The following is a 27,338-nucleotide window of genomic DNA, read 5'->3' as shown; positions in this document are numbered from 1 at the left end:
CCAGTTTTGTATAAATACTTGTTTAATGTCAATAAAAGTGTCAGTTAGGATTCTTTTGAAAAATTTCATATAAACAATAAAATTGATTTAAAATATAATTCAAGTCCTTCATGTTCTTGTATGTTTTCAATGAATGTTTAAAGATGGGTATTTGGAAAATCCAATCCATGAATGCAAGGTCCCAGGGTCACCTAAGGCACTAAACCCAGAATCATCTGTTCTGGGCCATATTCATCTATCCACTGGTATCCACTTCGAGGAACCAGAACCAGAAATGATCCATTCACCCAGTGGGAAGTTAAGTGGGGTCTGGATTAACCATTTATTGGTCATTATCTCTAGGTGGGTGAAAAGTTTCAGTCAAACAGTTTTCAAAATTACAAACTGATTTTTCTCCTTTCTTTTCGTCAACAGTGCCAATAGATTCTCTAATTCAGGAGCTCAGGTAAGATTTGTCCCACGTTACTTTTTCTAGTATCGATTTGGCTTTAATTATTAGAATGTTTTTGTACATTTCAAACCTGAGAATCCCTGTGGTAGTAGGAGGAATAGGCCAACAGGCTTATTAGTCTATACCCCAAAGGAGAAGAGAAAGGGAAATTTGATTCAGTTGATTCAAAACAATTAGGGCTCCCATTTTGATAACAAAACACAACAACATTTTGCTGTAATATAGTTTCCCACTTTCCTCCGTGGAGTGTTTGCCACTTCTGTGCCCACACCTCGCCTGTGGTTGGTTTGTGCACTGGTTATGAGTGAAGAACTGAACTGTCATCTGTGACCCTGATCAACAAATGACCCAAGTTCCAAGTTCTCCAGTTTTTGTTATAAATGATTAGATAATTCTATTATATAAATTTTTAAATGTAGTCATTGGAAGACAGTAGGTTTGTGGGTGTGCCCATGCATTTCCAGCTTAGAGACTATGAATGCACCTAAGACAAGTTATGGAAATTCCATCATAAGAGGTTTAGCAGAATAAACTCCAATTAGTTATGGAGTTTGTTTTGTTTTGTTTTTTGCAGAGTCTCTGTCAAGGTGTAATTTATTTATTTTTTTAAAGTACATTCAAAATAGAAACACATGCTGACATACATATTTTGTACCAGTGATATTTTTTAGAGAAATTGTGTCAGGAGCAAGATGAGTCCTTTGTCCCTTTTCCCTTGTTTGCTATTGCAGTCCCAGAAAGTCTCAAACCTACCATCTAATCCACCTTTCTGAAAACAACAATGGTCTATATGTGTTTCTTGGGGAAATGTTTGAAAACAGGAGGATGTAGAACAGCATTTGATACACCTTGAAATTTACACTGTATCCATGAACAGTTTATGTGGTTATTTTTCCAGGCAACTGTGTTCTGTGATTTCCTGAAGCAAAGGCTCTCTAAGTTACTTCCATGTTTCAGAGGATTCGTTCTGTCCCAATTTTGGTTCATTTATTTAGTGGAACACCTATTTATCAGAATGGAGTACAAGCTTTCACGCTGATACTCTTCTCTGCGGAAATTTGTTAGTAGGCAATCCCTGATCCTGCCTACATTTCCAATTTCGTGATTGAGAAGTTTACATTTTACATTTTAAATTACTTGAGCAGAAAGGAGAATGCACCCACACGTCAGGGCAGGATTAAATGAATGAAGTGTCTGACTTACTTAATTTCTTGTTTTTAAATCTGCTCTCATTTAAAATTCCTATCTGCTTGGAGACTTTATGTTCCCTATAGAATGAGCAAAAGAAGTTTAAAATGATCAAGGGCTTAAAGTGCATGAGATGTTTCCCTATTAGGCAATGGTTTCCTAGTGGTCCGAGCAGAAACAGGGCACCCAGGAACTCACGGTCTTCGCCCCCTGTAGAAATGACTGTGTCTCCAGTCAGTCTTTTTAGGGAATCAAACCATTCTTGGGAGGGAAGAGGGCCTTTTGAGTGGTATGTCTTAAAAAATAACTTGAAAAGAAAAGAATTTTGAAAGAATGAGTGAATGTGTATTTTGGCTTAAGGAGAAATCTATAATTCATAGAGGAAAAGGGAGGAATTAGCAGAGAGAAGCAACTTTGTAGGGAAAAAATGTTTAATGTAAACTTTCTGGAGAAATAGAGATTACTATTTAAGCACACTGTTAGCTTTAGTAATTACAATAAAACTAATATATATTGAGGTCTTGTTGTGTACCACACTCTTGAGCATTTTTTTTCACATTATTATCTCATTTAATCCTCACAATAAACTTATAAGTTAAGAACTATGGTTTTCCAATTTTCAGATGAAGAAAGTGAAAATAACTAGCCCAAGATTACACAGCTAGTAAGTAGTCCAGACTTCTGACTCAGGCCAGGTTCTCGACCACCAGGCTATGCTTTCTCTCATACACAATTAATACTAACCATCTAGAATATAAATCAAAAAGAAATGGTTTATTCATATTGTCAGCAGCTGGATTTTTGAAATTCTATATTTTAAACTTTATGGCCTGTTTTTCAACAGCTTAGGTTTCTGAAATTGAAACAAAGAAGATATTTTGATTAAAAGTAAAAATATTTCCTATTTTCCAAATTATTTTTTTCAGATATTCAATTTTACCTAATTTGTCATTAGCCCAACTCAGAAAGCTGGTGATAATTGCTGGGAAAATTCATAAGCGAAACCAATTCACCTATTTTTCTTTAATAAGAACCAATTATTTAATTTTATAATTACTTATTTTCAACAAAATGTTCATGCTTAGGCCGAATAGGTTCCAAATTATTTCTTACATGATTTAAGTTGACTCAGGTATAGACCTGAACTATCATTCTATGTAAATCTTGGGAAAACATTCCAATTTATACAGAAGGTTATATTTTTAGTGTCTTTGACATTTTTGTATGACTTTATCCACTTGCTACAATTGCTCCTCCAATTTATTCTGCAGATTTGTTGTGCTCCAGAATCTAGAATTTTTGTGCACCTGAATTCTGAGTATCTTAGGATATGTGGCACATTTTCCCCAGTGTAAAAGTTATGGCCATTTTCTAGGGAACACTGGCAACTTTATTTAGTTCTTCTTTTTAGAATGCATTGGACATGTTATTGCTTCTAGAGCTACTACTTACAAAAATACTAATACAAATGAAGCTAATTCAAATATACTGTATATTGTTCATGACACTAATAAAAATTGATAGTGACATTCTCATCTTCTTATTATACTCTATGTCAGCTACTATCATCACCATTAAAAAAGCAATTTATAACCACAGGCCCACCTTTAATCACATTCCTTATTAGCATTTCCAGTCTTTCCTCCAACACAATTCAGGTTACAGGTGGTGTTGAGAAGGTGCTCTCATGTCCTTCTAAATCATGACCATTGTATTATCTCTGCTTTTCTTTTATTACTATTATCCTTAATCTGATCTGAATGCTATTGCATCTACTAATATTGGTAATTGTCTCATGCATTGGCAAAGTGTTTTACACCAATCCAGCCCTTTCCTCTAATTAGGAAAATATATTCTAGCCTCTGAAATGGCTTTCCTATGTGACTACTTAGAGACACAAATGAATTCAAGACTCTTAAGTGTACTAGAGTCAAATCCCACTGTCCTTTTGTGGTCTTATTGCTGCTTACCACTTTGTTGGCAAGTTTTGTAATGAAAATTACAATTTAGTTGTCTCTTTTCACTTTATTTTATTTTGTATAATTTGTTTCTTTATTTAAAAACCATGTCATTTGGCATTTTCTTGTAAGTTTTAAAATGTTAAGTATTTTATAAAGTCTGTAATCAATAGGCTATAGATTTAATCATAACATTTAATCAGCATGTGAAAAACTTGTGACTTACAGATTTAGATGGCTTTCTCTTTTTTCTTCTATCTTATTTCATTCACAAGAGTTTTTATATCAATTAAACATTTTACTTAATACTTAATAGCTTTCTTCCCAATTTTGGGGTGGGGGAATAGAGTTTCTTTTAATAAGTATGATTTCATTGCAACTACTTGTTGCACAGAGATTTCTGGAGATGACAACTGAAGGAAATAAAATAGACATAAGTGGATTTCTAAAATTAAGAGTTCCATAAGTCCATCATCCACATTAAAGGAAATAAGTAGCTGTAATCACAAGGTTGGATAAAAAAATCACAAGGTTAATTGCTATGATTTCCAAATGCAGAGCTCAGTTCATGTTTTAGATTTTTATAACATATCTACTACATTCATTTTAGCAATATGTCTTTCTAAATATTGTTGCCAAGCCTATAAATTGGAATCCAAAAGCCTGACACCTTAAAGAAAACTTATTTTATGATAGGCCACTTTGGGGGCAAGTGAGATTGATAACCGAAGCAGCGGATGATAAAGATTGGATGTAGAAGAGAAGTGTCCATCTGGGGGTTCCTGAGGCATTATTGTTTATTTGCCCACTCTCCGCCTTCCTCATCCTCACCTCTGGGTAATGGGTAGGCTGTTGTTGGACATGTGACGTTGAGGCATAAGATGAGTTAATCACTCCAGAGAGATAATTTTGTTTACTCTACTGTACTTATAGGGACAGAGAGTGTCTTAAAATAGATTAGGGAGACTTCCAATAAGAATGAAATTTAAAAAAGAGTTTGTTATATAACAAGAAAATCTCATTAACCATAATTCTATCATATATTTATGTACTTACATAGCCTTTAATAACATTTGGCACTAAACCTGCCATTGAGTGGGCTTTCAATAGGTGCCTGTAGAGTGATTGGTTGAAAGAACACACAGTGTCTAATTGGATCCATACAAGCCGCCTGGGAGGTAGTCAGGACAAATGACATTAGCCACATTTAACTCATGAGCTGGGGAAGTTAAGTGATTTTTACAAGGTGTCTGAGTAATTAGTGACTGAACTAGAAGTAGAACTTAGGTCCTATGTGTGGTCCAGGGCACATCCCATATTTCCCAGTACCCAATGCAGCCTCTTTATTATTTTCCACTACTGCAAGCCCTCATATTCCAAGCCCACCCCCTCCTGTTTTTGTTTGTTTGTTTGTTTTTACTTTTTAAAGCAGTTTTAGGTTCACAGAATAACTGAGCAGAAGCTGGAAGGTGCAGGAACTCCCCATAGACCCTGTGCCCTGACGCACACAGCCTCCCCCAGTATCTACCCTTCCCCCCACCAGAGCGGTACTTTCGTGACAACTGATGAACCTCCATTAACACACCAGCATTCCAATTCATTATCCGCTTTTGGGGTAAATATTTATTTGAACTTTATCAATAAATTAATAAATCAAGTTGACATATATCTGCCAACTAACCCCAGCACCTTTTCTTTATTCACCACAGTACCAATTATAAAGAGGCCATTGTCCTTTCTTTCTAGATCTTTCCATGAATTGCATGTGATTTTATGTCTCTATTAAAGTATTAGGAGATGATACAGATATGTGTCTTCTCTATTTGTTTTTCCTTTCAAAATGCTGCCTCCCAGGTGATGATCTACCTGTACTTGTACTTCAAAGACTGCTTTCACAGTGTGGGCAGTGTGTGTCACTTAACACCCACCCGAGGCTGATGACAGGCACTTAGAAATGGGCCAACAATGGGGTCCTGTCCCTTCAGAGCACATTGAACTTAGAGACTAAATGGCTGTGTATTTTCCAGTTTACACACACCATATATATATATATATACATATATATATATGTATATATATATATATGGAAATAGTATATATTATATATAAAGTTATGATTACATGGGATGGGGCACTCCCCAACTTAATTGTTTATGTTCTACTTTAAACTATAATGTCTGTATTTCAGTAAAATACCACGGAGCTTCTAAGTAAATATCCAGAGTGAAATTTCTCGGAAAAAAATAAGAACAAGGAAATGTGCTTTATTTTCTTTACCTTTTATTTTTACATTCGAATATTATCACAAGGATATTGGTGGCTTATGTCAACCAATGGCTTAAAAGAGTCTAAGGCACGAACATCTCTAGAAATCAGACATTTTCTAAAACTGTGAAAAAATGTCACCACCACAAGCCACACATGAAGATTTACCTCACTGTGGCTTTCAGATTTGCAGAGCTCACCGACAGAGATAATTTTTTTCATCCATTTAACTCTTCTTTTTTTGTAACATAAATCTTTTTACACAGCAGTATTTGCCACTCTTGATTGAGGAATGAATTTTTCCTTCACTATTTGTTCATTCAGCGCTACTTCTGCACAAATGTAGGGCTAGGGATTGCAGTAGACAGAAAATTAATGGCATCGGGCGCCTGGGTGGCTCAGTTGGTTAAGCGACTGCCTTCGGCTCAGGTCATGATCCTGGAGTCCCAGGATCGAGTTCCGCATCGGGCTCCCTGCTCAGCAGGGAGCCTGCTTCTCCCTCTGACCCTCCCCCCTCTCATGTGCTCTCTCTCTCTCATTCTCTCTGTCTCAAATAAATAAATAAAATCTTTAAAAAAAAAAGAAAGAAAGAAAATTAATGGCATCAGTGTAACAAGCCCAGGGAGTTATGTGATGACGTCATTGTGGGTGATGTGAGCAAAGTGCTACAGATGTGTAGAGGGAGAGATAACTTCCAACGTGGGGATCAAATGTGACCTGAAGCCTGGCTACTCAGAATGTCAGTATGCTTGGCATCCCTGGGAGCTTATTAGCAATGCAGTCTCAGGCCCATCGTAGACCTACTAAACCTGCATTTTAACAAATCGCTAAGCTACTAACATGCATACTAACGTTTGAGAAGCATTAGCTTAGACTTTACTACTTACTTGGAAAAACTCTTCTCTTCGTTGCTAATTTTCAATGGTGTGGGTTGGCAGGAAAGTCAAATGTTTGGGTTTCTTTGGGATTTTCTTAGTTCGTGAATTCTTGGGTTAATGTTAATGATTGTTTGCTACACAGAAGTTTCCTTAGCCAAGAAGGCAGCAAGACTTGACATTTGAACAACTCTCCAAGGTCACACGCTAGCCACTGACAGAATCCCCAGAACCTAGGGCTTCTATTAACCCATTGTTTGCATTTCTATTTGATGAAAAGTAGCAGAATACCGAACAATTTTAATAGTAGTGTAGCAAAAAGCACAAGCCTTAGTCTCCTGTGAGTCTTTGTTTTGACCTCTTGGGTATCAACCAAATCTGCCTTAAATATTTTTCACAGATCATTAGATAGAGAAAATATGTAAGGATGCTTTCTAAACAGCATTTTATATGCCTCAATAGATGACTCCATAGTCATCCAGAGTGTGTTCTCAAAGTTTAATGACTGTGTCTCAAGCAAAATCCAGAATCTCTATCAACTTCCTTCTGTCACATGACTGCCTTGCTACTTTGACTTATTAGTAACTAATATGCTGAGGTTCCTTCTAACTTGCTCAGGCCCTTCACAGTTTACTTGTTCCCTTTGGTTGGCATCTTCTCGCCCTAATGTGCTTTTTTTTTTTTTTTTTTTAAGATTTTATTTATTTATTTTGAGAGAGAGAGAATGAGAGAGAACACCTGAGAGGGGATAGGGTCAGAGGGCAAAGCAGACTCCCTGCCGAGCAGGGAGCCCGATGCGGGACTTGATCCCGGGACTCCAGGATCATGACCTGAGCCGAAGGCAGTCGCTCAACCAACTGAGCCACCCAGGCGCCCCCTAATGTGCTTTTGAGTACCTCTAGCACAACACAGAATTATTTAATACTACTGCTTGTTTCAACTCAATCCTTCTTGAAGGAGGACATTGGCTTTAATCTTCAGGCAGAATATTTCATCTCTTGCTGTTGTTACCTTTTAGGTAAACTATAACCATTGGAAGTTCCATTTAAATTGCATGATATGTTTACAAAAATAATGTTTCTGGCATCTTGCAATATTTTTTCTGCATAAAGTGTGAACTGAAATAAGTATGTCCCACAGTGTTGACAGATCAGCTCCCACAACCAAAACATGGTGTTCTTGAGTTTTCATTCCTCACAATGGGTGACTTCTCATAACACTAATTCAAACCATCACTTAGGGTTTGGCTGGCCCATGTGGTAGAAGGAGCAGTGGGTTAACAGCAGCACTGGGATCTAGGGATTCTGTCAGTGGCTAGCATGTGACTGTGGAGAGGTGTTCAAATATCAAGTCTTGCTGCCTTCTTGACTCAGGAAACTTCTGTATAGCACTTTCAGTCCTGGCCTCTGAACTCACCTAGCTGCCCCCAACCCCCCCAAAGTATAGCTACATTTAATCTCTTGGTTTATTCACACCTAACTTCTGAGTTCATCTTTGCCTTTGAACCTCTCCTTGGCTCCCTTTGCACCTGATCTTGTTTTCCTTGCATGATCTTTCTCCTTGCTTATTTTCTTTTTTTGAAGGAGAAAGCATTTTTTTTCTTTTTAAAAAAGATTTATTTATTTATCTTTAAGAGAGAGAAAGAAGAGGGAGGAGGAGCAGAGAGAGAATCTCAAGCAGACTCCCTGCTGAGCACGGAGTTCAAAGCCAGGCTCCATCTCAGGAACCCGAGATCATGATCTGAGTTGAAATCAAAAGTTGGACACTTAACCAACTGAGCCAGCCAGGCATCCCCCTCCTTTTTCTTTTTTTCTTTTTCGAAAGCATTTTTTTTTCTAATTACCTTCATCTTCACATTTTGTTCTTCTAATCTCACGGCCATACTATTTCCTACAGGAAAACCCATGCCTAAAGCTGGTGCTTATTCTTGTTTTTATAAAATGCTCTTTCCATTTCAACTCTGTTATAGTCTATTCCTAGCAAAATTCTTTACTTTATCTTCTCCCACATGGGATTCATACTCATCCTTTAAAGCGAATGACTAATGTCATCTCCTCCATGAATTGTCCCTGTGACCTCCCAGGCTAATACTTTTTTCCATTGTGTACTCAAAACACAACTTTTCTTGTCTGTGTTAAAGCACTTATTACATTGAATCATAGCTATTTTATTATTCATTCATCCATCTGTCCACCCATTCAAAAGAAGGCAGATCCCCTGCCTTTAAGTTTACAGTTTGAGTGGCAAAATTAAAAAAAAAAAAAACACTAAAAAATGAAAAACTAAAAAAAAATTAATTAGTCACATACCTTTTTTTTTTTTTAAAGATTTTTATTTATTTATTTGACAGAGAGAGACACAGTGAGAGAGGGAACACAAGCAGGGGGAGTGGGAGAGGGAGAAGCAGGAGAGAGAGAAGCAGGCTTCCCACAGAGCAGGGAGCCCGACGCGGGGCCCGATCCCAGGACCCTGGGATCATGACCTGAGCCGAAGGCAGACGCTTAACGACTGAGCCACCCAGGCGCCCCTGTCACATACCTTTTTGATACACTTTTTTTTGGTCAACTTTTTAAGGACAAAGAATATTTTATTTGCCATTGTATCCCTAGTACAAGATGTTACTCACAAAATATTTTACATTGTCCACCAATGTTTGTTTTTAGAATAAATAATGTAGTTAGTAATTCATTGTAAAGGAATTTCTATTTAATGTTGATTCTCTTTAACTATTTTTATATGGTGCCCACAACTTCTTTGCTTCCAAATTCTTAGATTCTTTCCCTAGTTCTGTTACTTTAAAGTCAATACTGGTTAGCCAGCAAAACTCCCACTAGCTTCTTAAATACAAGCCAGCCTACTCTAGCTGGCTTCTGATTCATTTCTAAGTCATATTCCTACCATCAATATGTGTCTTCCTCTCCAAATATATTCTATCAAAGTGTCAAATGTAAAAGTGAGGTGCTCTTTATTCTGTTAACTTCTCCTTTGGTCTCATTTGGTCATTTTCAGTCAGGAAGAGAAAACAGAACTGGAATACAAAATCATATTTCTATGTTTGTATGGAGCGATCAGCCAAGTGACTCTTTGCCACAAGGTCAGAAAGTAAAGCCACTGCTGGACCTAAGGACACTTAGAAGAAATCCAAGGTTGGGGAAGCCAGGTGCAGAACAATGTAGATAAAGAAGAATGGCTTTTGAACATGGGTTTTCTCTGAAGATCCTCACCTTGGTTCAGGGGCACACTCTCCTCTGTGGGGGAGGCACACATCAAGATGATCCTGAGTTGGGGTGGGGGATGCGTTCTGGGGACTCATTTCAAAATCAGGGTCCGGGGAGTGAACCTATGCAGGGAAATGATTGCAATATGTCCCTGAGGGCACACTCTCCACCTTTTTTCCTGTGTGGGAGTCACAGAGCAAACTCCCTTCTTCCAGGTCACCCCTATGAGGATGGAGAGAATTTAGACTTCAGACTCATCACAGTATTTGTGGTAATTGCTCCAGAGCCTTTGTCCTTGGAGGACCCAGTGTCCTTGTAGATGGAAGCTAACACAAAGCCTGCAGCCTGTCCTGCAGGATCACTAAGCTCTGAGCTCCTTGAAGGAAGGACTGGCAGGTTCATTCTGCCATGATCATTTTTAAAGAAACTTGGTTTCCTAACATGACACACTTCCTGATTTCCTCCTAGCTCTTTGTATCTTCTTAGTTCTTATTGCTAGTTTCCCCTCAACATCGCAGACTCTAAACACTGGATCCCCCCCAGATGTGTCCTTGATCCTTTTTGCTAGTGATCCTTTGATGATCTCATTTAGGCTTTTAGTATATTTACATGAAAATAAATCCTTTCTTCCCTAAACTTCAACTTGTATCTCCAACTGTGTAGTCAGCATCTCCAAATGGATCCCTAATGTGTATCTCAAACTTAATAATCCAAAATTGAAATCACAATCTCCTATAAACTGGACACATCCATAGCCTTGCCCATATCAGTAATTGGGGAAGCACAAAAGCCCTGGGGCCTCCTTGACTTTTCCCTTCATACACTATATGCAATCTCTCTGAATATTCTTATGACTTGAATTTCAAGATAAATCCACAGTTTGACCATTTCTCACCACATCCACTGCTATTACTAGGCTCCCAACCCATCACTGTTCACTTGAGTTATTAAAGCAACCTCCTCACAAGTTTCCTTATCTCTGTCCCCTTAGCAACTTGCTGTTCACTCTACAAGGCGGCCAGAATGACCTTGCCGAAAGTGAAAGTCAGGCCATGCCACCCCTCTTCTCAAAGCTTCCCTATGGGTTTCTCTTTTCTCAAAAGAAAGACAAAATTCTCACTCTGACCTGGTTTCTGTGACTTCTCCACTGCCCCTTGTATGCCCATGCCCTTGCCTGGATCAGATCTGCTGATGCCTCAGGCCTTTACATGCTATTCCCTTTGTCTAGAATGCTGTTCCTTGCATAGTTGCATGTCTCCCTCCCTCTCTTGCTTCAAGTCTCTACTCAAATGTTTCCTTGTCAGCAAGTCTTTCCCTGACTTCAGCCTTTAAAATGCCAAGCCCTCATTTCTTAGTCTTCCCTATTCTCCTTCCCTGTTTTATTTTTGGTGGGAAAAAAAAGAAAGAATACCTTTTAACATACAGTTACAACTACTTATTACCTTGTTTCTAATCTGTCTCTTTTCCTGGCATTGTTAAGTTTTCTGAGAGCAGGAATTGTTTTCCTTCATTACTTTGATAATATTCCCAAATCTAGAATAGTGCCTGACGCATATAAGGAGCAATTGAAAAATTTTTCATAAATGTGTTCTGAGTCCTACAGAAGGCACTGGAATAAGACAAGAACTCACAATGTTTGAAATAGCCTAAAGGTCATGAAAACACAGTGTGATAATTTCTAAAAAATAGATTTATGTAAGGGAGCACAAGGGATGAGCCAGCTAATACTGGTGGGAGTTTGACCTGAGCTGGAAGGATAAGAATGTATCTGCCTAGGCAATTCCTATGGGCAGAAAACAGGCACTCTGTAAAGATGAGTGAAATTAGCTTGAATGGTGATCTCTTCCATCAGCCTGGTTCCTGGCCCTTGAGTGTATATGAGGCCAATTCCCTCTGTTACTTCAAACCCACTTCCATTTGCCCATCCTGAACAAGATTGCCCCATATTTTTAAAAGCAGTAAAAAATCATGTATCAGAAAAAAGCTTGTACTGTAAGATCCAGACGTCTTTATTTTTTTTTCTGATTTTGTGCTTTAATGAATTAAGCTTTGACATTCAATTTATTTCTATATCTAAAAAAAGCAGGATGATCTCTTGACAACACTGTAGACCAAGCCTGCAAACAGGTTTTTAACCTCATGATACTTATTAATCATGGAAACATCCTTATAAATAATGATTTACAAGATAGCTCCCAGAAGAGCACCCAACCACTGTGTGGATCAAATGGTGAAATGAGAATCCTGAGCTCTCCCATGCCCTGAAGCACTACTGTCCACATGAAATGAGCAAACTCTGGCTCAGAACTGGGTTCCCAATTGCTTTGGTGTTCTCAGGGAAGCACAGTTTTATAATATTCTGAATAAGAACATGATTTAAAAAAAGGTTATGTGATAGAGTATTAAATTTGAATGGAGGCATTGGCAAAATAGTCACTCACTCCTACCCCCACTGGTGAATGGAAATGTAGGGGCATCCTGTGTGTTGCCCAGGAAGTTGAACAGCCTGCTAGGTTGGGAGACAGTAGAACCATGTTGGGACCATGCCTGTCTGCAATGGTGCAGTCTGGGGACAGAGGTGGCCAGGAAGTGGCTCCTCAGAAGCTGTGGTGGTACAGGGACGTGTAGAAGGGGTTGGGTTACAGGAAGTGATGTGTGGGACTGGTAGGCTTCATTTGTAGCACAGTGTTTCTAAATCAGGGACAGCCTTTCAAAGCAAGTTATTTCTGATTCAATCGGATACTTGGCTGCTAAAACAGTTCACAGATTTGTGTGTACACATATATACTTACACATACTCACACAGAGAGATAGACATTACACATACATTTATATACACATAATTATAATGATATATTAAAGTAGGTGATTCCTACTATCTCAGTACTCACTTTGCTATTTTAACCCTTGATCCTCCTTTTAAATGTTATCCCAGCATGGCAGCAAGTTCTGTGAAATGATTCATAGTATGTTCTGATGAAGTAGAGAAGGATAAATGGGAGCATTCCAAATATCGGGCAGTTCTTTTTCATAGCAAAGACAGTGTGCAGATCTGTAGGCTTCTAGTATTTTAGTTCAGGGAACTAAGAAAGGAACGTAGATTTATGGACCAAATATCCGCATTCGGGTAAATGTCAAGAAATAAAATTGGCATTTATGATAGTAGTCATAAAACAACCACATGCTCTTAAAAAGTCTTTTGTCATTGTAATTTTAAAAACCAAAAAATTACCATATGACTCATATTACTTGATGACGTTCTGTGTTTGTGTCTGTATTTGTGCTTGTTGTGTTTTGTTTTCCTTCAGTGGGTACATCTTTGCCTCCTGTTGGTGTGTCTCTGTCTCCTACTCTTTCGCACTTTAGGTTGTGCTCAGTGTCTTCATTTCTGCTCATCTTTGACGAGCTCATTGTGCCTGTCCCCACCCCATGCTTAGTTTCCTTCCCTTTCCCACCCCCCTACACCCCCCCTCCCTGGCCTCCCAGACCTCCACTTCCTTCCTTGTGACCTCTTCCATCTCATCCTCTCTTTCCCTCTCTCTTAAGCCTCCTTCTTTTCATAGTATCTGTCCTTCTGCGAATTTCTATTCTAAACATCCACACTAGATCTATCCCACTTGAAACTGAGAAAAACATTCTTTTGAACATTGAAAAATATCTATAGTAGAAATCACAATGGGAGTTGATAAAAAAAAAATCAGTGAATAATGGAAAGGTCAACATTGGTAAACTCTGTTCCAAACAACAAAAATAAACATGACTTTCTTACTACAACATCATACAAATATAAATAATACCTAATGGAACTATTCATATATAAATTTCATCCAGGAGTCATGAATTAATTATATTTCAAAGAAAAGAAGCCACTATATTACTTTCCAATATATGAGTTATGGTTATAATTATCCATTGTAAGTAAAAATATTTAATTCTTACATCAAATTTTAAACCTATATTAAGCTTCATTCTCAATGCCCATTCAGAGCCCACTCTTTAGCGAGTTCACATACGCACATCTTGGGAAAAAGAAAATAAAATGTTCAAACTCAAGAACAGAAGGACACCTCTTTATTCATTACAGTGCTAATTAGACCTTTGTGTTTCCTGAATTAACTTTAACTAAATTAAACTTTATTTTACTTATGTGGTCCTGGTTTGAGTGTTTCTGGCAGTGATTGACCCCCTGAAACAAAGAAGTTCCAAACCCCATCATTAATTAATGATTTTTACTTTGTAAATAAATGAGATCATTTTCATTAATAAGGATGTGCCTGCATCACAAACATGTAGGAACTTGATATTTGATAGATTTGGACATGGTGCATATAGAAATAATTTTTTATAAAGTTGTCCACAATAAACTTTTTCTTCCCTCTGAGTTGTCTGGCTAATTCACATGATCTTGAATTTATTCACATGGTCATGAATTAAATATTAATTACCTTTGTTATTTTTGTTCAAAAGTAATTTTAAAGCAGATATTTTTTGATGTGTATTTTACAATCACTGTCACTTACTCCATTCTGACATTCCATTAAAAAATGAGAACAGAAGTGCAGTTTTGCTAGTGCCTGCATGGAGGGAGGTTCTGCATTCTATTCAGCACCTTTCATTAAAGCTTAAAGTTCTCGCCTTGATTATTAAATAACTGCAATTTACCTTGAACCCTAAGTTTTATGACAAAGTTAACTGGGTTTTTTTTTCTTTAGAAGTGTGCATGGAAGGATTCTGTTTCTCTTCCAGCTGCAGAAGGTGCTTGCCCAGTGGCTAGATGATCAAAACAAACACTCCATAACCTCTAGGAAGCCCCAGGCACCATTCTACACACACATATATAAAGTGTTAATATGTTTAAATAAAGTATGAATAAGGTTTAAAGTCAGGGGGAAGACATAGAGGATGTCAGTCCTCATGAGACTTTTGCCAAACAAAATAAAATGAGATATTGATTAAATGGCAAGATGATTGAAGCTTTTCCACAGAATTCATGGGGGTGATCTGAAAATACCATGAAGATACTTGTATTTAAGATTTCTTTTTCTTTCAAGTTTGAGGCTTGGGGCTTAAAACCATTTCCCCCAGGCAAGAGCTGAGCCAGCTTGGCTCCTTCCTCCCCAGAAAGCAGGGGGAGCCCTGGCAGCCCAGTGGTCTTGTTGGCCCAGCCTAGGGAAGTAGGAGGGAGACGGGGAGCAAAGGCATCTTCCAAACCCCACTTCAGCCTCAACTATGTCTTTTGCTTTATAAATTTAACCATTTTTGCAAGCGTTTTCTGCTAACAAAATTTCTGCTAGTAGCACAATTGCTATATAAAATTTTATAAAATACTATGCTAGGGAAATTAAAGGAGGGTACACTTTATTTTCTTCTAAAACTAGATATTTGTGAATATACCCAAAAAAATGAATGTATGTGGTCTTATTGTATACTAATATAATATACAAAAATACAGTATTTTTATCCCCGTTATCATGGAATTTTACAGCTCTCATTATTTTAACTTATTTTATTTTATTTTTGGCTAGGAATACCAACTTTAAGTAAAAGAAAAGGATTCAGATCATTGACTCATTAGTTAAAGTAAAAAGAGTCACTTTAAACTCAATGCTACAAGTGCATTTAACTTGAATTGTCAAGATGCTATTATTATTCAACCATGTTTAATTTTTTAGCAGATACAATCTATCTAATAAAATACTTATTTAGGATCAACTAAGATGCTGCCATAATCTTCTTTTAAAGTTTTTTTTGGGGAGTGGTGCTTGGGTGGCTCAGTCAGTTAAGTGTCTGATTCTAGGTTTCAGCTCAGGTCATGATCTCAGGGTCATGAGATTGAGCCCCAGGTAAGGCTCTGTGCTCAGTGGGGAGTCAGCTTGAGATTCTCTCCCTCTGCCCCTCCCCTTTGTTTGTGCATGTGCTCTCTCACTCTCTCTTGAAAATAAATAAATTTTTTTAAAAAGAATAAAAAAGTTTTTTTAAAAAAATAGGACTTACTTTAAATATCTTCTCCTCAAATATAATATTATCTTGATAAGGCAAACATTTATGAACTGTGAATTTCATTTTTGTATTTCTTTAGGTTTAAATTAAGGTCCCCTGTATTTCATTTTTCTTAATACTTTGTTTTACTATTTGACAAAACATAAAACCACATATATTTTTATTTTATGTACTTAAAGAAGATATTTGGAAGTATTAATAAATTAAAATAAGTCTCACTTTAATGAAGTTAAATTTCCTAGCAAACAATAAATCTCTTTCTGTATTTAAATTATTTTTGAATTCTTTTGGTATCCTGATCATAAAATCCACATAATGACCATCTCTTGCTGTCTTTAATTTTCTAACTTTATCTTATTATATTCAACTTCTTTTGGGGAAATCCCCATGACCCATCATATTATGTTTCTGAAAAGACCAATGAACTATTCATATATTTCATGGCTAAACCGTCACTATACATTAACTGAATTGTTTAGTTAATCTATAGGCAATTCAAAGAAGTTTGGTGGTACACACGTTATTTAGCTGAGCTACATCATTTGCATTTGGTTACAAATTAGAGTAAATTTATATTTTAGTTACACCATATTCCAAATTTTGGCGTATTATTTTGTATTTTAATGAATGAATAGTTCTTTCTTTAAAATTTTTGGTTCATGTGCGGATTGAATTATTTTTGGAACTGTATGATTCTTCCGCATTCTTGGAACTGATTGGTTCATAACATCATGGTCATTTGGTCAGTCTTTATGGGGACCAACTAGGATTTCTTGACTTACCTGCTGCTGTTAACTTACCTCCTGTCTCTTTTTTGGCTGTGTTACAAAAACACATCTTCAGTGGTGAAGGGAACTATAAGCAAAAGCTCACATGGATCAGTGAACTTTTGCTCCAGGGAGGTGGGCCAGCGCATCATCTGTACATTCAGTGAGTAGCTTTTTGATGCGTCTTCTGGAGAAAGGCAATTTTCTAGGTTCATGTTTGCACTGACGTCATTTTTATATGCTTATGTCTGGGTGGAGTTGAACTTCAATGAACATTTACTAATGTTACTAAGACACAGACCTTATATTATATACAGGAGATATAAAAATAAATAAGAAACAATCTCTGTTTTCTTGCAAATGTTTCCAGGTTACTGGGTGAGGCGATTACAGTTCAGAGGGTTAGGTTTTACAATCATGGTAAACGCCAGATGCCATGGCAGCGTAGAAGCAATGTGCTCTGACAATGTTGCTGGAATGACATCCCAAAGGAGGGTATGTTCACCAGCACAGAGGGGCAGCAGGAGGTTTGTAGGGAGTCTTCTTAGTGCCACTTACCTCTTACCTCACAATTCAGAGCAAGTTATTATTATTATTATTATTATTATTAATTATTATTATTGCAATGTGGCTTTTAATGGCTTGACTATTTTTTGAAAAAACTGTTGTGGATGTTATACAATTAATCTATCATTCATAAAACTTAATCTCAATTAAATAAGGAAAAAAGGCATCTGTTAGCTCTGGCCTTATGGGGAAAAAATTCCCCCCTCTTATAAACCTGATATTATCAAATAACCTTGCCAGTGAATCAGTGTTGCATGACAGCAAACCAATCATTGATAAATAGCAACAACTTAGATGCTGAATTTATGACATGAGTAATAGGAGAAGCTTAAATTATAAGTTTACTGTTGGGCACACTCTAGCTTGACATAGCTCTATAAACATGAGCATGGTCACAAGTTTCTAAGACATAGCTGAGAGAGCTGGCTCGTATATTGCAGGCACTGTCCTTAAAGAATGAACAATATCTCTATAGTTCCTGTGTAAAAGTAAATTTGCCATTCACGGTAGCCTTTAGGCTCTCTCAGGAATCATGAGACTCATTTCAAATGAACACAGGACTTTAACTTTCCCACAGGGTCCTATCTCTCCTGATTTCCGAAAAGTGTAGTCAAGTAGCTATTGTAGATTGTCCGGGTATCCATACCTCAGAGTGTTGGGGTGGAGAGTTTCAGGAAAGGAAGTGACAACTCCTCAAATTAAAAAAAGAAAAGAAAACTTCAGAGAAAATATAACATTGTATCAAATGTGGCATCATTTCTGGGGTAAAAATTACTGCACATTTGCCTAAGTTCTTTTTTTAAAATTTTTTATTGTTATGTTAATCACCATACATTACATCATTAGTTTTTGATGTAGTGTTCCATGATTCATTGTTTGCATATAACACCCAGTGCTCCATGGAGAATGTGCCCTCTTTAATACCCATCACCAAGCTAACCCATCCTCCCACCCTCCTCCCCTCTAGAACCCGTTTGTTTTTCAGAGTCCATCATCTCTCATGGTTCATCTCCCCCTCCAATTTCCCCCCCTTCATTCTTCCCCTCCTGCTATCTTCTTCTTCTTCTTTTTTTAAACATATATTGTATTATTTGTTTCAGAGGTACAGATCAGTTCTTACCAGCAATGATTTAGGCATTTAGGATAATCTGTTCATTTTGTGAAAAATATAGTGGAAAAACACTGAAAGCCCAAATTTCTAATATATAATATTAAGATTACATTTTCTTTTTTTTAAAATGAGGTACTTAGACTTCAGTGGGTAGTATTTTAGATCACTAAAAGGAAGCTTATCTGTTAAAAGATAGAGACAAGAGCGTCCGTTCTGTGGACCTCTTCTCTGACCTTCTCTCTCACATATTGCTGTGGCGCTCATTTCAAATGTAATTGTATATTCTCTCTTGTCAGTTATTGTGGTCTTATGTGTTTACTTTCTCTCCGTAGTTAGATTATGAGTTCTTAAAGAGATCATGTTTCACACTTTTATATTTTTTATTATACTGAGCTAATAACAAGCTCCTTGGAAAAGCCACCAAAATATCTCAATTTTTTTCAGATTTTAAAATTAAATATATAATGATAAAGACTCACCATGAATGGATATCCCAATGGAGTAATGTGAAAAGCATATGTCAAAACAATACACTGTGTTGTCAAATAAACTAACATTTTTTTTTTTACCATCACTCTTTCGAGTAAAAAGCATCAATGTTTCTTGGTTTTCTACTTGAGTAATGATGAGATGTGCCTTCATCTTCTTGCCTCCAATGGAGTCAAGAACAAACCCACAAATTGCAGCCAAGGCCATGAATTCTCAAGGATCCCATTACAAAGACTGCAAGAAGGACTATATCGTTTTATAGGTAAAGAGTGAGCTTCATATCTACCAGCACTTCCAGCCTAGCCAGCAGTACCTGCCCTCCGCCCCCAGGGCTAATCTCATCAATTCTTGACCCATCATTAGATTCCCTGAAAAATAGATTGAGACAGGAATGTGCCACACAATGCTTTTGTTTTTGTTTGGAGGTGGGGGCATGCTCGTGGGAACAACACTTTTTAGAAGAAAGGGCAGCAGGACTGGGCAGGGGAGAAGTTGAATTGTAATGCAGTTGTAACAGAAGCCTTGGCCATTTCTACTGAGAGCTCTGGGACTGCTCTTCGGAGTTTGTCCTGCCTTAAGGCAAGGGTGAATGTGGGCTGCCCCTGTGGGGATGGGATTTGGGCTTAGATGGTCCTCTGACCAGGGGCAATTCCTAGAAATGGATTCAGCTAAGACCCATTAGATTCCAGCACTCTCACTAGGTGGGGGAAATGAATACCTTAGTCCTGAAGCAGAGAGACGGTAATGGCATACCATGGTATCCACTACAGTCTACACTTCACAGTTCAAATCCACTTGCTTTGTATATTGTTTATTTTCTACTTACTCTTTTATTAATTCCCTTCATCCTTGACAAATACCTCTGCTGATTTAGATGGCTTACTTGGCGGCATGACTCAGACCTTCCTCCTTAAGGGATCTGAGCCCCTGGTCACCATAACATTCAATTATGTGCTACATATGTTGATTTGTTTCCAGGTTTGGACCAGGAGACACCTCAGTGGATCACTTGGGTGCTAAATATATTCTTCTCTGTCCCCAAAATATAATAGCAGCCTCACTACTCCCAATGACCAAAGCCAGTTACTCCTGCCAGGATGGTGACTCTTCTTTGCCATGTTGATTATCCCAGCAAAGGAAGCCCAAGTGACTGAGAGGCATTCAGGGCTTAAAGTTTAATAGGACTTTTACTATGTTCCCTGATGGAAGCATTCTCCTTTTGAGGACCAGAGATCATTAGAGCCACAGAGCCCAGATCTGTGGTGAGGGATGTATAAGTCCTTCAAGTTGGCCACTGGGAGTCATAGTAAACCAAGCCACTCCTAATTCTACCTCTTAGCTCTTGTACCCATATATTCAAACTGTCAAGGACATAGCATTATAAAATAATCATTAAAAGTACATATTGCCAGTGGACAGGCTTATCCTGGCCTGGTGCTCCCCCATGGCCCTAAGCCCAGTGGGTGATGTGCCCTGGCCCAGTGGTTGCAGGCAGTCTGCACAGAGGACACCCCTTGAATGCCTGGCTCTGTGGTCATCAGGGCTTGTGTTTCTGGGTGCCAAGGGACTGAAACATCATAGAGACAGTTCTTGGCAGGCTACCATCTTCAGGGCACAGTGAAGACAGCAGACTGAAACACTCCCCCAGTCTTCCTGTGACCATTCCTTGAAGCCTGGGAGAGACAGCTGTTAACCTAATACATAGAAACAAACACAGAGTCAATCAAAATGAGGAAACAAGAATATGTTCTGAACAAAAGAAGAAGATAAAATCCCAGAAAAAAAAATTAATGAAAGATAAGTAATTTACTTGATAGAAAGTTCAAGGTAATGTTCATTAAGATGCTCACCAATCTCAGGAGAAGAATAGATGAACACAGAGAGAACTTCAACAAAGAGATAGAAGCTATAAGAAAGTACAGAACAGAAGCCACAGAGTGAAGAATACAATAAATGAACTGAAAATACACTAAAGGGGTACAGCAGCAGACTAGATAAAGCAGAAGAAAGGATCAGTGACCTGGAAGAGAGGACAGTGGAACTCACCCAAACAGAGCAGCAAAGACAAAAAAGAATTTTAAAAAGTGAAAATAACTTCAGGAACCTATAGGACAAGGGCAACTGGAACAACATATAGGGGTCTCAAAAGAAGAAGAGAGAAAAAGGGACAGAAAACTTATTTGAAGAAATAATAGCTGAAAACATCCCTAACCTGGGGAAGGAAACAGATCCAGGAAGTTCAGAGAATTTCAAATAAAATGAATCCAGAGATCCACCTCAAGATACATCATAATTAAAATGTCAAAGGCTAAAGATAATGACAGAATCTTAAAAGCATCAAGAGAAAAGTGATTTGGTATATACAAGGAGACCCCCATAAGACTATAAGCAGATTTTTCAGCAGAAACTTTGCAGTCCAGAAAGGAGTGTCATGATATGATCAAAATGCTGAAAGCAAAAACTTCTAACCAAGGATATTACACGTGGTAAGGTTATCATTCATAATTGAAAGAGAGATAAAGTGTTTTCCAGACAAGTGAAAACTGAAATAGTTCATCACCACTAAACTTGCCATACAAGAAATGTTAAAGGAACTTCTTTAAGCTGAAAGAAAGAGTACTAATTAGTGACAAGAAAACATATGGAAGTAAAAGTTCACTGGTAAAGATAAATATATAGTCAAGTCAGCACTTATAAAGCTAACATGAAGGTTAAAAGACAAGAGTGGTAAAAAAAATAATTATCAATATAAAACTTAGTTAAGAAATAGACAAGATAGGGGCACCTGGGTGGCTCAGTCAGTTGAGCATCTGACTTGTGATTTTGGCTCAGGTCATGATCTCAAGGGTTGTGCAATCGAGCCCCAAATTGGGCTCCATGATCAGCAAGGAGTCTGCTTCAGACTCTCCCTCCCCCTCTGCCCCTCCTCCCCCATGCTCTCTCTCTCTCTAAAATAAATAAATAAATCTTTTTAAAAAAGAAATAGACAAAATAAAAAGATATGTAATATGACATCAAAAACATTGGGAGTGGGGAATAAAAATGCAGTTTAGTTCAAACTTAACTTGCTACCAACTTAAAATAGACTAGTCTATATACATTGATATATGTAAGCATCATGGTAACCACAAAGCAAAAACCTATAGTAGCTACACAAAAAACAATGAGACTGCAATCTAAAAATAATACTAAAGAAAGGCATCAAACCACAGTGGAAGAAGGCAATAAAAGACGAAAGAAACAGAGAGGAACTACAAAAACAGCCAAAAAACAATGAACAAAATGGCAATAAGTACGTACCTATCCATAACTATTTGCTTTCCATAATTACTTTAAATATAAATGAACTAAATACTCCAATCAAAAAACATAAAATGGATGAATGGAATAAAAAAAAAAAAACCAAGACCCATCTATATGCTGTCTACAAGAGACTTACCTCAGATGTAAGAAAACACACAGACTGAAAGTGAAGTGATGGAAAAAGGTGTTTTATGCAGATGGAAACAAACAAACGAACAAAAAGCTGGGGTAGCTGTACATATTTCAGACAAAATAGACTTAAAAACAAAGACTGAAATAAAAGATAAGCTGGGCATTACATAATGACAAAAGGGTCAATGAAGCAAGAAAATGTAACATCTACAAATATTTATGCATCATACATAGGAGCACCAAATTGTGCAAAGCAGGTATTAACAGACATAAAGGGAGAAATCAATGGCAATATAGTAGTAGTAGGAAACTCTAACACCCACTTGCATCAATAGATAAATTATCCAGACAGAAAATCAAGAAAGAAACATTGACACATTAGACCAGATGGACTAAACAGAACATTCTATCCAAAAGCAGCAGAAAACACATTCTTCTCAAGTGCACATGGAACATTCTCCAGGATAGATCATATGTTAGGTCACAAAACAAGTCCAAATAAATTTAAGAAGATTGAAATCATATCAACCATCTTTTCAAGCCACAATGGTGTGAAACTGGAAACCAATCACAGAAAACAAACTGGAAAAATCACAAATATGTGGAGATTAAACAACATGCTACTGAACAACCAATGGATCAGTGAAGAAATCAAAGCAGAAATAAAAAAATACCTGAGACAAATGAAAATGAAAATACAACATACCAAAATCTATTGGATGAAGCAAAAGCAGTTTTAAAATAGAAATTCATTGCAATTCAGGCCTACCTCAAGAAACAAGAAAAATCTCAAATAAATAATCTAACTTTACACCCAAAATCTCAAATAAATAATTTAACTTTACACCAAAAGGAACTAGGAAAAAAGGAAACAAATGAAGCCCGAAGTTAATGAAAAGAAGGGAGGAGATAATAAAAGATCAGGGCAGAAATAAATGGAATAGGCACCAAAAAGACAATAGAAAAGATCAGTGAACCTGAGAGCTGATCTTTGAAAAGATAAAAAAATTGATAAACTCTTAGCTAGACTCACTAAGAAAAAAAAGAGAGAGCTCAAATAAATAATATCAGAAATGAAAGAGGGAAAGTTACAACTGATACCAAAGAAATAAAAGGATCATAAGAGACTACTATGAACAATTATATGCCAATAAATGACACCCTAGAAGAAATCAATAAATTCTTAGAAACAAAATCTTCTGAGTCTGAATTATGAAGAAATAGAAAATTTGAGTAGTTCAATTAGTAAAGATCTTGAAGCAGTGATCAAAAACCTCCCAAAGAACAAAAGTCCAGTGACAAAAGGGTCAATAAAGATGACCAGATGGTTTCACTGGTGAATTCTACCAAATATTCAAAGAAGATTCAATAATTATCCTTCCCAAATTATCCAAAACATTGAAGAGTAGGGAATATTTCCAAACTCATTTTACAAGGCCAGAATTGCCTTGCTACAAAGAAGCAGACAAGGACAACACACACAAAAAAGAAAATTTCAGTCTAATATCCCTGAAGAACACAAATGCAAAAATCCTCAACAAATATATTAGCAAACTGAATTCAATAGTACATGAAAAAGATTATACATGTGATCAAGTGGGCTATATTTCAGGGATTCAAGGATGGTTCACCACCCACATATTAATCAATGTGATACACTATGTTAACAAAATGAAGGATAAAAAATCTTATGATCATCTCAATTGATGCAGAGAAAGCATTTGAAAAAATTCAACATACATTTATGCTAAAAATGCTCAACAAAGCAGGTATAGAAGGAATGTACTTCAACATAATAAAGGCCATATATAAGTACACAACTAACACCATACTCAATGGTGAAAAACAGAGCATTTCTTTAAGATCAGAAACAGGGCAAGGTGTGCACTCTCACCACTTTTATTCAACATAGTACTGGAAATCTTAGCCACAGCAATCAAACAAGAAAAATAAATTTAAAAAATCCAAATTGGTAAGGAAGAAATTAAACTGTCACTATTTTCAGATGACGTGATACTATACATAGAAAATCTTCCTAAAACCTTCACCAAAAAAACTTAGAACTAATAAATGAATTCAGTTAAGTTGCAGGATACAAAATCAATTAAAAAATCTGTTGTGTTTTTATACACTAACAACAAACTATCAGAAGGAGAAATCTTAAAAAACATTCTTACTTACAATTGCATTAAAAAAATACCTAGGAATAAATTTAACAAAGGAGATGAAACACCTGTACTCTAAAACTATAAGACATTGATGAAATAAATTGCAGAAGACACGAGTAAATGGAAAGATATTCCATGCTCATGGATTGGAAGAATTAATATTGTTAAAATGTCCATACTAGGGGTGCCTGGGTGGCTCAGTCAGTTGAGTGGCTGCCTTTGGCTAGGGGCATGATCCCAGAGTCCCAGGATCAAGCCCCACCTTGGGCTCCCCGCTCAGCAGGGAGTCTGCTTCTCCCCCTGCCCTTCACTCTGCTTGTGCATGCTCTCTCTTTCTAGTTCAAATAAATAAATAAAATCTTTAAATAAAAAAAAATAAAATGTCCATACTACCCAGAGCATTATACAGATTCAGTGCAATCAAAATTCATCAGTCATTCCAATGGCATCCAAATCCATCAAAATTCCAATGGCATTTTTCACAGATATAAAAAAAATCCTAAAATTTGTATGAAATCACAAAAGATCCTGAATAGCCAAAGCAATCTTGATAAAGAAGAACAAAGCTGGAGGCATCACATTCCCTGATTTCAAACTATTTTACAAAGCTATAGTAATCAAAACAGTATGGTCTTGGCATAAAAACAGAAACATTGATCAGTGCAACAGAATGAGAGCCCAGAAATAAACCCACACATATATGGTGAGTTAATTTATGACAAAGGAGGCAATAATATAGAAATATAGAAAGGACAGTCTCTTCAATAAATGGTGTTGGGTAAATCGGACAGCCACATTCAAAAGAATGAAACTGGACCACTATCTTGTATGATACACATTAACTCAAAAATGGTTTAAAGACTTGAATATAGGACCAAAACCCACAGAACTCCTAGAAGAAAACATAGGCAGTAAGCTCGTTGGCATTGCTCTTGATGATACTTTTTTGGATCTGACTCCAAAGGCAATGGCAACAAAAGCCAAATAAACAAATAGCACAAATCAAGCTAAAAAGCTTCTGTGCAGTGAAAGAAATCATCAATAAAACATAAAGGCAACCTACTCAGTGGGAGAAGATATTTGCAAATCATTTATCTGCTAAGGGGTTAATATCCAAAATATATAAAGAACTCATGCAACTCAATAACAACAACAACAAAACACAAACAATCCAATTAAAAAATGGGGAGAAATCTGAATAGGTATGTTTCCAAAGATATATAGTTGGCCAACAGACACATGAAAGGATGTTCAACATCACTAATCATCAGGGAAATAAAATCAAAACCACAGTGGGATATCATCTCACACCAGTCAGGATGGCTATTATCAAAAAGACAAGAAATAACAAGCGTTGGTGAAGATGTGGAGAAAAGGGAACACTGTTGGTGGCAATGTAAATTGGTGGACCCCCTATGGAAAACAGAAAGGAGATGCCTCAAAAAACTAAAAATAAAACTACCATATGATCCAACAATTCCACTTCTGGGTACTTATTTGAAGAAAATAAAAACACTAATTTGAAAAGATATATGCACCTCTATGTTCTTTGCAACACTATTCACAATAGCCAAGATATGGAAACAACCAAAGTATCTATCAATGAATTAATGGATAAAGATGATGTCACACACACACACACACACACACACACACACACACACACACACAATGGAATACTACTCAGCCATAAAAAAGGATGAAATCTTTATTTGTAACAACATGGATGGACCTTGAGGATATTATGCTAAGTGAAATAAATCAGATGGAGAAAAACAAATGCCATATGATTTCATCTTGGCAGGGTATCACCTCCAAAGGTAGCATCTCAGCTATGCCTTCCAGAAGCCATTGTATCACTCCATCAGGCCAGCAATTTCTGCGATGTGTGGTAAGTGATAATAACAGTGTATCCAATTATTTTGTTCCCACAGTCATCTTCCTAACAGGGTCCCTTGGTCCAATGAGATGTATGAGAATTTCTTGTTAGTAGAACAAATGTTCTGTAAGCCCTCAGATAGTGCTACTATCTGAGGTTCTGAAGGCAAGAAAAGCAAATCCATATCCAGAATATGTGTTAATTCCAGTCAAGTTGAATTATTGCCCCTTTCAGAATAAAAAGGGCCCAGTGGCTAGTTGGTCTCCTCAAGGGATGATGTCATATTGGGTGCGTGCCATTTATTTCTTTTGCTATTAGATTGTACTGTGAGAGTACATCAGTCTTAGTGGGAATCCATGTTTTGGGGTCAGTTCAATGCTTCATTCCCTGCCCCTGAGTCTACTCCATTAATGACTCCCCTGCAATAGCATATGACAGCTGAAGACAGATACTGGCTGACTTCTGACCAGGCCATTCTGTCTAGATGGTGATTTAATGTTTATTCCTTGGTATGTGCTCTGTGGTGGGTGTGATCATGAAAGACAATGGCCTTCACATTTCATCCTTACTTTCATAAGTCTACCCAAATGCCTCTTTCTCAGACCTTCTTGTCACTGATCATCCAGCTAAACCATTCTCTGTCCCCACTGACTACCTAAACTATTCACTTTGCCTATGGGTACATATATTTTCTTACCTTGGCAACTTTTCTCTTCATGCAAAGTGGAGAACCAGTTGCATTCCTGCCCTGCCCTGTAGCTCTGCCCATTGAGAAGATTTCTTCTCTCTGTCCCTTTCAGAGCCATTCTTTTTTTTTTTTTCCTTTGTTTTTTTTTTTTATTCTTATGTTAATCCCCATACATTACATCATTAGTTCTAGATGAAGTGTTCCATGATTCATTGTTCGCGCACAACACCCAGTGCTCCATGCAGAACCTGCCCTCCTCAACACCCACCACCAGGCCAA

General features: G+C 37.1%; 1 protein-coding gene across 3 annotated transcripts in view; it reads left to right on the top strand.

Annotated features, from left to right (window-relative positions):
- Positions 1–27,338, top strand: part of ST18 (ST18 C2H2C-type zinc finger transcription factor) — a 113,733-nt gene that overhangs the window by 7,975 nt on the left and 78,420 nt on the right. For all 3 annotated transcript variants that reach the window (XM_031020787.2, XM_081815997.1, XM_081815998.1), the window contains exons 3-4: positions 415–445; positions 26,297–26,383. In XM_031020787.2, coding sequence (XP_030876647.1) covers positions 415–445; positions 26,297–26,383 — 118 coding nt within the window. The remainder of the gene's footprint in view (positions 1–414; positions 446–26,296; positions 26,384–27,338) is intronic.

The sequence above is a fragment of the Leptonychotes weddellii genome, chromosome 4 (assembly GCF_054177405.1).
Source record: "Leptonychotes weddellii isolate Sample4059 chromosome 4, ASM5417740v2, whole genome shotgun sequence".
NCBI lineage: Eukaryota > Metazoa > Chordata > Mammalia > Carnivora > Phocidae > Leptonychotes > Leptonychotes weddellii.
Note: the sequence above shows the minus strand (reverse complement) of the source record. Positions and strands in the feature narration are given on the sequence as shown.